General features: G+C 34.4%; 1 protein-coding gene across 10 annotated transcripts in view; it reads right to left on the bottom strand.

Moving 5' to 3' along the window:
- Adgrl3 (adhesion G protein-coupled receptor L3) overlaps positions 1-13983 on the bottom strand; it is a 721722-nt gene that overhangs the window by 295513 nt on the left and 412226 nt on the right. For all 10 annotated transcript variants that reach the window (XM_076938716.1, XM_076938717.1, XM_076938710.1 and 7 more), the window contains one exon: positions 7771-7880. In XM_076938716.1, coding sequence (XP_076794831.1) covers positions 7771-7880 — 110 coding nt within the window. The remainder of the gene's footprint in view (positions 1-7770; positions 7881-13983) is intronic.

Raw genomic sequence — 13983 nt, 5'->3', positions numbered from 1 at the left:
AGTAGCCAACTGAGAGCCAAAAAGAAACCTTTCACATTTTCCCTACCGTCTCTCTCTCTCCCTCCCTCTCCCCCTCTCTCTGCCTGTATATTTAGCCCAACCTGTAAGTACATAGTGGGTTGTGATTCTGGTACCAGAGACCCTGTTCTGCTTTTCTTCCCTCTGAATGAAAGACTGGACTTTCTTTAAGTCACTCACCCCATTTTCTATTTAGTCCTCCCATCGGCCTCATAGCTAGTAGTAGTAAAATGGCTTCACCAGAAGTCAGCTAGTATCTCCTGAATCCAGATTGCAAAACTGACTACATTTGACACCAGACAACCACTAAGTTATCTTCAGCCATGCACAGAAGAGCCTAGTAAGGCACAGTCAGGAAAAATGTGGGAGTAATCTAAAATTATAAATATGCATTTGCCATAGATGCTTGCTTAGAAGCAGCCCTCCATAACACTTATTTTTTTCTGGTTTGCATTGCTTTGTGTTCTAGCTGAAGTAGGAAAGCAATCAGCTTAGTGAAGAGCAAAACCATTTATAACGCGTGGTACTAGGGACTAAATCATGTTGAGTTTCCTTCCCAGTCTTTGACTCTAAATTGATGTGATTATGTGGAAGATGACAGAATGACGGCTAGATTATGGGTTCTTCTTGGAAGCGAAAGGGCAGCCATGTTCACATTATTGGCAACATTTGTACTTTGGGCAATGTTTCAAAATAACAGTCTTAAATGTTAAAGAAACTAAATTAAGTTAAAGCACATACAGCAGAATTAGAGTATGGATTTAGTTCAAATACTTACATAGTTACTGTAAGGAGTTTTTGTCTGCTTAAAAATAAAGAAACAATTGAATGGAAACTCACGATGTTTATTTACTCATTAACCTAACTCCGGTGTTCACAGCCAACTGGTTCTACCTACTTGCTATTTTTGTGATTTATGTAAATGCAATGTATGTGATACAGTGAAGTTGGTTTCACTAACTATCAATTTAATGTGTCCTTTTACTGCATTCATTATTAATATAATCTTAAAGAGAATGAATTAAAATGACATATCTACAAGAACGTATAGACTCATTAAAGTCATTGTATGGAAGTCATTGCATAAGAACACACACACACACAAACATACACTCACAGTCACATTCACAGTCTATATAGATACTTTATAATTTTGACATATAAAGTTTAACTATAGCCGGGCAGTGGTGGCACACGCCTTTAGTCCCAGCACTTGGGAGGCAGAGGCAGGCGGGTTTCTGAGTTCGAGGCCAGCCTGGTCTACAGAGTGAGTTCCAGGACAGCCAGGGCTACACAGAGCAACCCTGTTTTGAAAAACAAAACAAAACAAAACAAAACAAAAGTTTAAGTATAATCATTGATTCACCTTCAAAATCTTTACAAATTATTGTTATGTATAAGAAACTGATAAAGAAAAATTCCTTGTGAGAGAAAACAAACAAGCAATAACAAATCACTAGTACTAGTGAGAAAAGCATGGAAGGAAAGAGTAATTTGTGTTTTATTAATCATTTTTATGGAATTAGTATTTACATGATTCTTATTAAAAATATTTTAGTTAAATTAATAACATCTAATTGGTAGACAAGGGTTTCTTGTATTTATTCTTCTCTTGATGAACAATAATGCTTTTTGAGTAGCCATTTGACCTAATTTTCTTTTAAGTTGTTCAGTGCATATTTATTGAATGTCAACTATATGTCTGAAAAGGAACTGAGGTGTTAGAAACTAAAATAGGTCTTAATATTTCTTAATCTTTCAAAAATTAACAGTACTGGCTAGTACTGCAAATTAAGACATATGCAACCACTTATTAACATACTAAAAACTAAGGTATATATGCATTAAAATATGCATCAATTTGAACATTACTTGCAAAAGTAATTACTTAAAACTATTCTATTACTTTATAAAAAGTTGGAATTTTAATGCTAAAAGTATAATGTCTCTTTCTTACTGTTAGACAAAACTAAAAATATATAATTATTTTAAATATTATTTTTTCAGTGATGCTCCTTATTCATGCCTTTTCATAAAGAGAATATCCACGTCCCTATAAGGATGGCTAATGTGAATAGCAGAAAATTTTAAGTTTATAGATTGCTTTAATCAAACACTGATGTGTAGGAGTTCTCCAAATTATGTGTATCCTTCTTTAATTCCTTAACAAAAACACCAGGAGAGATTGCACGAATATGTAATGTGTGCTTTACAGTTCTAAAAGAAAAAAACAAAGAGCTGGGGAGAAAAGCTGGATCTTGAGGAGAGACAGGCACTTTTGGTGGGTAATGTGCATGAAATTGTATGCCTTGGAAGAAACTCGATTTGTCAGCAGGATACAAAGGAAAGATTCTCTCCTCAGAATACTTGGAGCGGGAGGTTCATTGTTTTATTGTTTTTCTCCCTTACACAAGTGGTCCCTGTAGCTGGGCTAAATGAAGGCAACTCTACACAAAGATGCCGCAAACCCAACCTTAATTCAGGTCAGAAGGGGTGGGAGCTGGACAGGAAGGGAGAGAGGGGATCAAAGATGAATGTTGGTACATGGCCAGGTTTAACCCTCTCAGTATTTGGGTAATTTCATGGGAAGAAAATACCTGCTAAGGGGGAAAATTAAACCTTAAAAGAAAATGCAGATTCTATAAAAGCCATTGTGGAACTAATATGTGACAAGAACAGAAACATGTATTGATTCACCTGGCCCAAATTTCATTAGAAACAGAGTACCTGTGAACACAGACAAGGAAAGACAGAATGAGTTAAGATGACTTAGTCAAGGTTAACCATAAGGAAGTGGACGTGAACAGCAATGAGAACAAAGCACCCAGTTCCTGCAGTCACTCTTTACCCCTCCTTTCTTTCCTTTTCTTTTCTCTTCTCTTCTCTTCTTTTCTTTCTTTTCCCGCCTAATGGCATCTTCATAAGCTAGTGATATACAGTTAATTATACTAATGTTTTAGGTAAAATTATTATTCAACTATAGCAATTTATTGGGTCCTAGAATTCTGTCACAAATATTATAATTTGAGCTAGGAATGGCATTCAGTGGTGGAATATGGATCATGGTCAGGGCTTGATCATCAGTTTTGTAAGTATTTCCGGGTTACGTTATTTCCCTTGTGTAATGCAATAGACAAAGCTGAATTTTATTCTACATCACCTCTAATGTGCTTTATTGTTAATAAGACTTCCTATATGATTCTGCTAACCATAAAAATTATCTTACTATAAAAATCAATTTTGCAGGCTACAAAAAGTTGGTTTAATTGTTGTTTTTCTGGAAGATCTGATGCCAGTTCTCAAATCAGCTGGCTTATAACTGCCTTTCACCTTGGTTTCTAGGCACCTCACACCTTCTGGCCTCCACGGGCACACCCACACTTGTGACACGCACATAAAGAAATATACACATAGACATAAATAAAAATAAGTATTTTTTTTTTGGACCAGTAAAATAACTCAGTGCATCTGATTGCCTGCTGCCATGCTTGATGTCCTAAGTTTAATCCCTAGGATCCACATGGTGGAAGACAAAGACACACTCTTACAAATTATCCTTTGATCTCCACAGATGCAATGCTGTGTGCATGTGGGTAAACACAACACACACACACATACATACATACATACACACACACACACACACACACACACACACACACACAAATAAATGTTTAAAAATGTCACTGTTTGCTTGTGAATTACACACAGGGTTTCCTCGTTAGTTTTTGCTCTTTTTGACACAAGACATGGAAACGTCATTTGACAAAGTGTCTCCATCAGATTTTGTGTAGGCAAATTTGTAGGGTACTTTCTTGATTAATGATTGATATGGGAGGGTCTAGACCACCACGAACAGTGACAAAACTGGGCATTTGGTCCTGGGTGTATAAGAAAACAAGCCAAGCCAGTCTTAAGCCAATGAGTAGAGTGTCTCTCTGGCTTCTCCCTTAGTTCCTGTCTCCAGGTTTCTGTTCTGTGTTCCTGTCCTGACTTCCCTGCATGATGGCCTGTAAGCTGCAAAATGAAATGAATAAGCTTCTATAAGCTGCTTGTAGCCTTGGTGTTCATCACCACAATGGAAAGATAAATAATGCACCGTTGATGTGCCCGATGGAAAAAAAATCATCAATAATATTTCTTCTTCCTATCAACAACTAAAAAGAAAAGTTTTATAGCTACTAAATTTACTGTTTGTCACAACAATTATGCTGTATTCTGAGAAAAGTATCGTTATTTAATCTGTGTTTGTGTGGATGTCACTGAGTAATCTTACAAAAGTGTGTGTGTGTATGTTTTTGAGTGTGTGCATGAGAGTGTTACATTGGCACTCATGTATATTTGTATATGTACATGGGATATGAGTAGAAATTTATGTGTATGTATGTGTATGCCAGAGGATAACCTTGGTAGTTGTTCGTCAGGTGCCATCCTATTTTGACAGGTTCTTTCTCTTGAAACTTACTTAAAAGTCAAGGCTTTCTGACCCAGAAGTCCTGGGGATTTGGTTATCTCCATCTGCCTGGCCAGCACTGGGTTGCAAATGAAAGCAGATTGACCTCAGGTCCTTAGGATTAGAAACCAAGCATTTTACAGAAGCAGCTATCCTCACAGCCCACAACCTATGCTCTTCAGTTTAAAATGGAACTGAAAATAGCCATTTGTTTAGCAAATAGACTATGGTCTTAGGTGGATTGTTTCTTTAGCCGCTGAATAGAAATTTCAAATGTAATGTTTAAACCATGAATCTCATGTTACCCTAACACTAAATCTCAGCAGATTTCAAAGTTTTCTCTTAATATATACTAAAACCAATTTCTTAATTCACTCTAGCTAAGAAGCTTATTGTAAGTTACAGGTAACATGTATTTGAGACAGAAACTAGTTTATGCTTCACAGTTTTATGTTGTATTTGGAAATATAAGCATGCGGTGATTTCAGTATTCTTTAATAAATACCTAATAGGAATGCACACTCTTAAATAAACAGATAAGAGATTATGAAGACAGCATTGGATTTTTGCAACGCTGGGATTCACCACATGGCATAACTGAGTAGGAAGATAAGAAATAAAATTAAATATCTAGTGAAAATATCAACACAAAATCTTTAAGGCTAAATATCACAATAACAAAGGCAGATAATGTGTTAGCTCTGACTCTCTAGTTATACTACACATAGGGCATGTATCTAACATGCTGACTATAAGGTTCCTCTGCAATGAAATGGTTATGTTCACAATTCCTAGGGAGACTTGTGAGAGTGAATAAGCTAATGTATGTTAACCTTTAACCCCTGGGATGAATGGCATGTGGTGGCATCAATATATCTTAGTAATGCTAAGCAAGTGACTCCAGCATCCAGAAAAAAAATGCATTTTATGTTTAAGAAAGAGTTTAATATTGATCCAAATCAGTACTTAGTGGATCATAGAAGGTCTACAGGCAGAAAGCTAGAACATGTTAATACTTGCATGGACTGAAAACTTGGCGACTTTTAAAGTTATCAGATTGTATTATGAATTCGTGATTCATTGTCCTGTTAAATGAATACAACTTGACACCAAGTTTTGATGTTTCCAAATTCTTCTCTTGAGCGAAGGTTTCGTGTATCTCAGGCTGGTCCTGAACTTGCTATATACTTAAAAATCACCTGGAACTTCTGATACTCTGCTCTCCATCTCCTTGGTGTTTTTATTACTTATAAGGACCACCATGCATGTTTTACGGTATTCTAGGAATCAAATCCATGGCTTTTTGCATTCTCTGCAAGTACTTCCTCAACTCAGCAGCATCTTAGACCCAGTTTATGCCTCTTGGGAGATTTTCTTTCTAAAATCACATTTAGTTTGTGAAATGCATTCCAAGTCTCCATAACCCTTTAAAACAAGTATATCGAAGAGAATTCAACCACAATTCAGATATACACTACAAATTTATATAATATAGAATCGCTAGTGGGTATGTCTAACTTTGTAATGCTTCATTAGGAAAAACAACCAGATAAATAACATAATAATAAGTATTTCTAAAGCAGCCAGAAAATTTTGTGATTATTAGAAACCTCTAAATATAGATATTAAAGAATCATGTTTTCCATCTTTAACAATGTATAAGAGAAAAGACACGGTTTTAAATGCACAGCGTTTTAAAACTGTGTGAGCAACGTCTTATTTATATGGACATGATTTCTGCATCGGACATTCTAGAACGAATCTGGAAGAGGCTTTTAAGGTTGTTTCCCATCCTCAAAGAAAGCTGATGAAATGCAGGAGAGCAGCGAGACAGCTGTGAACGGTTTCATTTCCTTAACAAAGTATAAAAAAAAGTACAATCTGACATTCTATCTTTGCTTTCGTGTTTCAAAGTACAAAATGTAGAATATTAACGTAGGTTTTGCAGAACTATTTTAGAAATGAAATCTTGCCTATTCTGTATTTTTTCATAAAATGTCTCTCTAACTCTGCATTCTACACACTTCACCAAGATCTCATTATGCAAGCAACGTACAACTGTCTCAATTCAAAGATGGTTTATGCATTTCATTCCCTGAAATATCACTGGTCAACAAAAAATGGTCAGTAGGAGTCTTATATCTTTCACAAAGGCTCTTGTGGAGATAATAATATATGAAGCCCAACTGAGAGTTCAATTAAACCTATATACTTAAATGTATTTTTCAGAACAAAGAATATTAAGTGTGTGAAATGCATTGAATTCACACTAACCAGTCATGCTATAATGACTCAAAAATAAAATTTTATCCTGCTTCATTATTATTTTCAAATTATAATTTTCTTTCTTGTTGGCCAAAGTTCTCTCTATTTTTGAAGTGTGCACACTTCCAGCTCATGAGTAATGTGCTGTTTCTTGAAATAAGCATGGGTGAGCAAGCTCAGAGCTGTCTCTTGGCACGGTAAACTTGCTGATCCCCAGATATTTTTCCCCTTCTGAGACATCAAAGGAAGTTGGATCCTGGGATTTGTTTATGATCCCAGGTGTTCTCTCTCCCTGGCATGAGTTGAATATCTAACAGGAGACTACAGGATTTCCTGTGTGATTTTTACTACAAAATCCCATGAATAATTAACTAGTAAGATAGAAAAAATCTTTTGTGATGATGAATCTTCCCTTGGGATAAAAAAAGTCAGAAAACGTTCCATTTTAGATTATTTCATTCTTCATTATTCCTGAAGAAAAAAAATACATTACTGCTCTTTACCATGACTGATCTAAAGGCTGCAGACATACTCCTTGGACTGCATGAAACATACTCTGAGGTGTTACTTAATTCATGGTCTCCTTTCACTCTCCGGTTTGTACCCTGTGAATGGATGTACATCTGATTTTCAAAGGTTGACAGCACATGGAACTTAGAAATAATTACTTTAATCACACTGAAAAAAATCAATTTTGAAGGCCATAAGTGTATAAAATTTACATTGACATTCAATTTCTTCTTGCTCAGTCATCTTGAAGAGATTCAATGTACACATACTACCTACCCTTTAGGCATTGAATGTTCTTGCATTAAAAACATTGTTACCATAGGCATTCATGAACATGATCATCAAAATTATGCATCATTGAAAATAGATGCGTAGAGACATGCAATGAATGAAGGGTCTCAGCCTGTGAAAGTCATATCCATTGCTTTGTTTATATTTATATGATATTTTTATGTCATCACAGATAATACATGCAAATTAATAAGTAATATACTTTACAAGAAAAGTATAGGAATTATACATACTGTAAGGGACACATTCATACTGCACTTCAAGGTATTTATATGTTCCCGGACATGGGTCTGGAAATACATCAGGACCTGCCACCACTGCACACTGGGTTCTGTTATTGCATCTGAAATCAAAAGAAAGAAACCGTAAATTTAGGCAAGCTTAAATCATCGTGAATACCAACACTGACTTTATTTTGTCTTCCACTTATGTGCAACTGAAGAAGGTTTGCTAACTTACGACTTGAGAGTTATTAAAGGAGGCTCCGACGTGTGCTTTCAAAAGCACGACACAAACATCTATCAGTGTATTATCCTTATAGTAAGTTATATTTGCTTGAATAGGGTATAATTTTGAAGTAGCACTTAAGGATTACTGAAGCAATACAATGTCATCCCTAGGACACTGGCAATGTGAATACTTGGCAGGATTATTTAAGAGGAACGACCTCCTCCCATTTCAAAAGGGATACTTAACAGAAAATAACTAAATATTTTCTTAGACAGCTGTAAAATAAATTTAATGAATATGATAAAATTTACATTAAATAAGTGAAAAAGTATCCTTAAAATTTTTTATCCATGCCTAAAAGTTCAGTAAAAATTTAGTGTTTAAGGAATAATGAGATGGTTCAGCTGGTTAAGTTGTGTGATGTCAATCAAGCCTGATGAATTGATTTTAAGCCCCAACACTCATCAGGTAGAAAGCAAAACTCAATTCCATTACACTTTGAAATGTGTACTGAAACACTTGTGAGCATATACATGCACACAAATAAGTGTAAAACTGTCTCAAACTTATCACATAAATGGAGAAATATGTTTATTCTTCACAGTTGATACTAACTGCATAAGTAACACCCCTTTAAAGATCTGACTGTCCTTGTTTTGACATTCTATCTAATAATGACACCAACCTCACAGATTACATGCCATTTATGTCAGCATTATGGAATTCAAAAAGGAGCTTTACATTTTAGAAGATAATGGAAACATTATCTATTTACTATTATATTTTACAATTACTATTATAACAGACATACCCTCTTGAGCACTTGCATTGTATTAGATTAAACTAATTTGGGCTAATGTATCCTTGAGGGAAAAAAAACACATATAATTAAAGTCAATCACCTCTGAAAAAGAATCTAGCTCATAGTGACCTCAGTACATAGTACAGAGTAAACTATGTTTAATGGTTTCTCAAACACATAATACTGGCATGTTGTGTATGGGATGGCCACACTGACTGTTTTATGTTCTATGTTAGGGCTGGGTTTTCCTATCGCTTTCTTAAAAACTCCACTCCCTGATGCAAACCATTCCTTGGAAGACTACTAGGACCTTGAAACATATATGAAGTAGCAAACACAAGATTGGGTTTGATTTAGAGTAAATATATATATATATATATGTATATATATATATACATATATATATATGTATATATATATATACATATATATATATATTTACTTGAGACAAATATTTCTCATATTGAATAAGGATTTTGTTTAGCCCAAAATTAAAATTAAGTAATAATTAAATGTCTCAAGCTGAAAAATATATTTTGAGTCAAAGATGAATTTAAGTGAAAAAGACCATGATTAGCCCAGCATTTAACCCAAATACTTAACAAGTTCTAATGTTCTCCACTGTAGATGTGACATCTGTTCTCTTGGCCAGGCTGCTGCATCTTAATATTAAGGTAAACGTGAGTGTCATTTAACATATAGGACAATGCAATGTCCTGGAGTATACACATGAACAACAGCACTGCTTTCCTATTACAAAGAAAATCTAATCACAGAAGACATATCACATTATTACAGGAGATTTGTAATAAACCAAAACAATCTTCACATATTACACAAATTATGTAGATTAATTATCTGCACTAAAGAAAACTTAAACAGTCTTCACTTACAATATTATTTATTTTGTATCTTCATGTACATCTAAGTTGAACTTGTATGTAATGAGACAGTTCATGTGAAGTGGTACAACATCTAAAAATCCCACATGATAATATATGCACCCTGTCTTATGTAAATCAGGACTACCTTATAATTTCTACTCTTAGAAAAATTTACTATTTTAGTTCAAAGTACTCTGAATATCAAAAGAAGACATGCATGTTGAAATCTACGCAGTGTTCTCTTTATCTAAGGTATATTATAATCTTTGTATAAGACATACCTTAATCATAGTACTAGGTGTTTAAATATTTTGAAGACATGCTAGATTTGAAAATCAAAATGGAAAGAAATCTTTCCTCTTAGGTTTCTGCTTATACCTCAGCTACTAAGTCAAGAGCTTTTGAACAATTCATAGTTTTATAGTAATTTCAAAATCAGAAGTAAAGTCATTCCAATATACTATATATGAAGGGAGAAATAAAATCCAATGTTCTTATGTTAGAAATTTAGATGTTGCACTGTTTGTTTTTAATATAAATTAAAAATGATTTCTAATAGTCTTTAAACCTTATATTGACAGATAGTTTTATATTCACAACAAAGAATAAAAAAGACTGCAATAATATGTTCAAATACACCTTAATCTACTAATAAAATAAAAACACCCTAATCATAAAATATTTGAGGGATTATTTATATCAATACTATTTACAATCTTGATTTTGATAGTTTATGTGAATATCACCTCTACTGTAACATTAATGTCATTGTAAGAAGACACCAATAAATGTCAGGTAGAATTCTAAAAGAAAAAAGTCATTTAAAAAATCCACCAAAACATTCATTTGTTGTCTTATTGCTTTACCTGGAACTTTGAGTACTATATTGAATAAATAGGGGGAGAATAAATAGAGAATAAGTAGGCAGCCTTGTCTTGTCCCTGATTTTTGTGGGATTGCTTTAAGTTTCTCTAATTTGATGTTGGCTGTTGGTTTGTTGTATATTGCTTTTATTATGTTTAAGTACATGCCTTGAATTCCTGATCTTTCCAAGACTTTTAACATCAAGGGCTGCTGTATAGTTTTAAAGGCTTTTCAGCATCTAATGGGATGATCATGTGATTTTTTTTGAATTTGTTTATATAGTGGATTATGTTGATGGGTTTCCATATATTAAACCATCCTTGCATTTCTGGGATGAAGCCTACTGGATCAATGAGAGCCTAAAACCTCAGAATACCCAAGATATAACTCACAGACCATATGAAGCTTAACAAGAAGGAAGGCCAAAGTGTAGATACTTCAAACTCACTAAGAAGGGGCAACAAAATAATCACAAGAGACAGAGGGAGGGAGAAATCTGTGTGTGAGATGAGAGGTAAAGAAAAATGGGGGACACGACCAGGTATGGGAGAGACAGGACAGAAGTACAGAGGGCCAGGAGAATGAATAGAAATTAGTAGCAGTAAACCACCAAGCACAAAAGTCATGAAACTGGTGTTTTAACAAATATATCAATAAGATTTGTTATTTTATAATACCACAGAGTTGGTGAGCCTATTACAAAAACATAGTAGGTATAGTTATGGTTGTTGTTTCTGTTAGTGTTATAATCATTATCATGAGTCAGTAGTTTTGAGACAGGATTGAATTCAGGTAAAATGGGCATGTGTAAAAGAAACTATCAACACAAGCAGTGTGACACCAAGCAACATATAAATTCTCTGGTTTGAGGGTACAAACAGCAGAAAATATAGTTACATAAAGGTATGGAGTATCTCCCATAAAACCTCAGTCACAGGGTAAATCACAGGGGTCTCACCACTAGGCAGAGACTGTAGGCAACTAGGAAAAGCAGAGAACAGAAGTATTCTTCTACAGGCTTGAGGAGACTGACTGATTATCCAGTACCAAGGTGGATGCCAACTCTGAAATTGTACATACACAGGCAATACTAAACAGACTCAGTGGGTTGCATTTGTATACATGTTTTTTGTGTGTGTATGTATGTGACAATCACAACTAAACAGAAGACATCATGAATCTGAGAGGAAGCAGAGAGGGTGCATGGGAGACATTGGAGATAAGAACGAGATATAATTACCTATTAAGGAAAAATAATGAAGCACAAATGTATGTATAAAAGCAAATACATTAAAAACAAAATTATGTAATGCTGAACAATAAAAAAACAAAGAAAAAAGAAAAAAATCTTTCCAACTACATGACAAGTCCGTTGTTACATGAAAACTACTCTCCTTTACATATTCTAGGATAAATCTAAGACTTTTGGTTAAACGCCTTTCTTCTATTAATCTAAACTTAGAAATGTTCACATATATCCTATATTGCGTTACTTTTAGTTGATCTCATTGTGCCAGCTTACCAACTAATGAAACTGCATGCAGTTAAGATATATACTGTGACCTTTTAATGTATGCACAAGTTATAAAAAGATTCTCTCACATAACAAGGTTACTGATATATGATTGTCTAATGGAATGACATTCTTATTTGTTTGAAGAAAGGGTGATCTACTCTCACTGTAGACTTCAGAACATTTTAACAAAGACCACCATTCTGCAAACTTTATCACCAGCATACCTGCATCCTATATTTCTAAAATTGTACATCCTTTGATCAGAATCTGTCTTTTTCGACCACACCTCAGACATAGGCAACCTCCGTTCTGTGTTGTTTCTGTAAGATTCATCTGCTTATAGCCCTGGAATTGAGCTTTAAATTGAACAAACCCACACACATTATTTAGAAAACAATTGCCATCCTTTAACAATGTATGAAGTGTAATGGTGTAGAAGCCATAATCTTTCAATCTCTGAAATCTATAACAGTGGCTGGCTAGAATTAAGAATGTTTTCAATTAAAGATAAATGGAATTGAATTTGCATCACTTTATTACCTTCTACATATGGAATCATTTGGAAGCTGAATCTCCTTTCCTTGCACATAGAGTGAGCCAAACAAATTGAAATGTCTACTTGAATTCATTATCTGCAAGAGTGGTGAACAGTGATTCTGCTTTGCCCTAAATATGAAGGGGCAAGCATTCACAGAACCAATTATGTTACACAAAATGTTGACATATATTCCCTAGTTCTTCTATATTACATAGTATGCTAATTTATTTCATATAACACTCCTACAACGTATAATGTTTCTATACTATATTGTATGTTAATATATTCAGAAAATCTGGACTAAATGCCTATATTTTTCTCAAGTAAATGGCATATCGCCTTTCCCAAGTGTTAACTAAGAAAGACAGTAACAACTGAGTCTATTTTCTGGTATGCCTTGTGCTGTCTTATTGTTTTGTCCTTAAATAGGAGGCAATCTTCATGGTATTTCCTGAGAGTGGCGAAAACATCCTCTGAGCTAAAGAAATGTTTGCTAGAGCAAGCTTGGCCTAAGGGGAAGAATTTTGTAGAGTCATTTACTTTGGAAAAATATTTTGGTGTTTCCAAGCTAACATTTATAAACAAGAAACCAAACAGAGACAGAATAATACCTTTGAATAAAATATAAAACATTTAGTTTGTATTGTATATTAAATTATGAAAACCTGCAGAAGAAATTTCATGGTTCATGAGGAAAAATTTCTTTAGCTTTTACATACTGATGTTTAGTAAAAAGCTAAAAACAGATTAAATAGTAAAGGGCTCAAGTGTATATATACATTTGAATGTTATTCAAAATAATTGGAGGGGAATGGAGGGATGGCTCAGCAGTCAAGAGCACTTGATTCTATCCATGTGACATGGCGTTGGTTTCCTATACCTGCATTGGGTGGCTAACAACAGCCTGGAACTCTAGGTCCAAGATCTGATGCTTCTGGACTCCTTAGGTGCCAGCATTGACATGCGCATAGCCTCTGTCTCCCTACATATACTTAAGATTATGAAAAAATGACTCAAGCACAATTCAAAAGTAAAAATATAGCACAGAAGCTTCCTTATTTTTGTTTATATGAAGTATTGTTTTCAGCCTTGATCAGAGGCACATAGTTTTGAAATAAAAAGCTATGAATATAGAAACCCATGGCTGTTCTGTGAATGCTGTGAATAAGAGACAATCGAACACTAACTCCAAACAAAAACGCATGTATCACTTCACTAAGTCTCAGGAAATACAGTACAAGAGGGAACAGAAAATATAAAAGGGTAGAAAAGGACTGTGAGTCTCTGTCTTCTGGTCACCACAAGGTAATACTGAACTCACAGGTGTTTGACTCATCTGCATTGCGTTTACACAAGACTGAGTCCCTTAAAAGTCAGTCATGGATAAAAGAC

Source organism: Arvicanthis niloticus, chromosome 7 (assembly GCF_011762505.2).
Source record: "Arvicanthis niloticus isolate mArvNil1 chromosome 7, mArvNil1.pat.X, whole genome shotgun sequence".
Lineage (NCBI taxonomy): Eukaryota > Metazoa > Chordata > Mammalia > Rodentia > Muridae > Arvicanthis > Arvicanthis niloticus.
The sequence above is the reverse complement of the archived record's forward strand: the minus strand, read 5'-3'. Positions and strand labels throughout refer to the sequence as shown.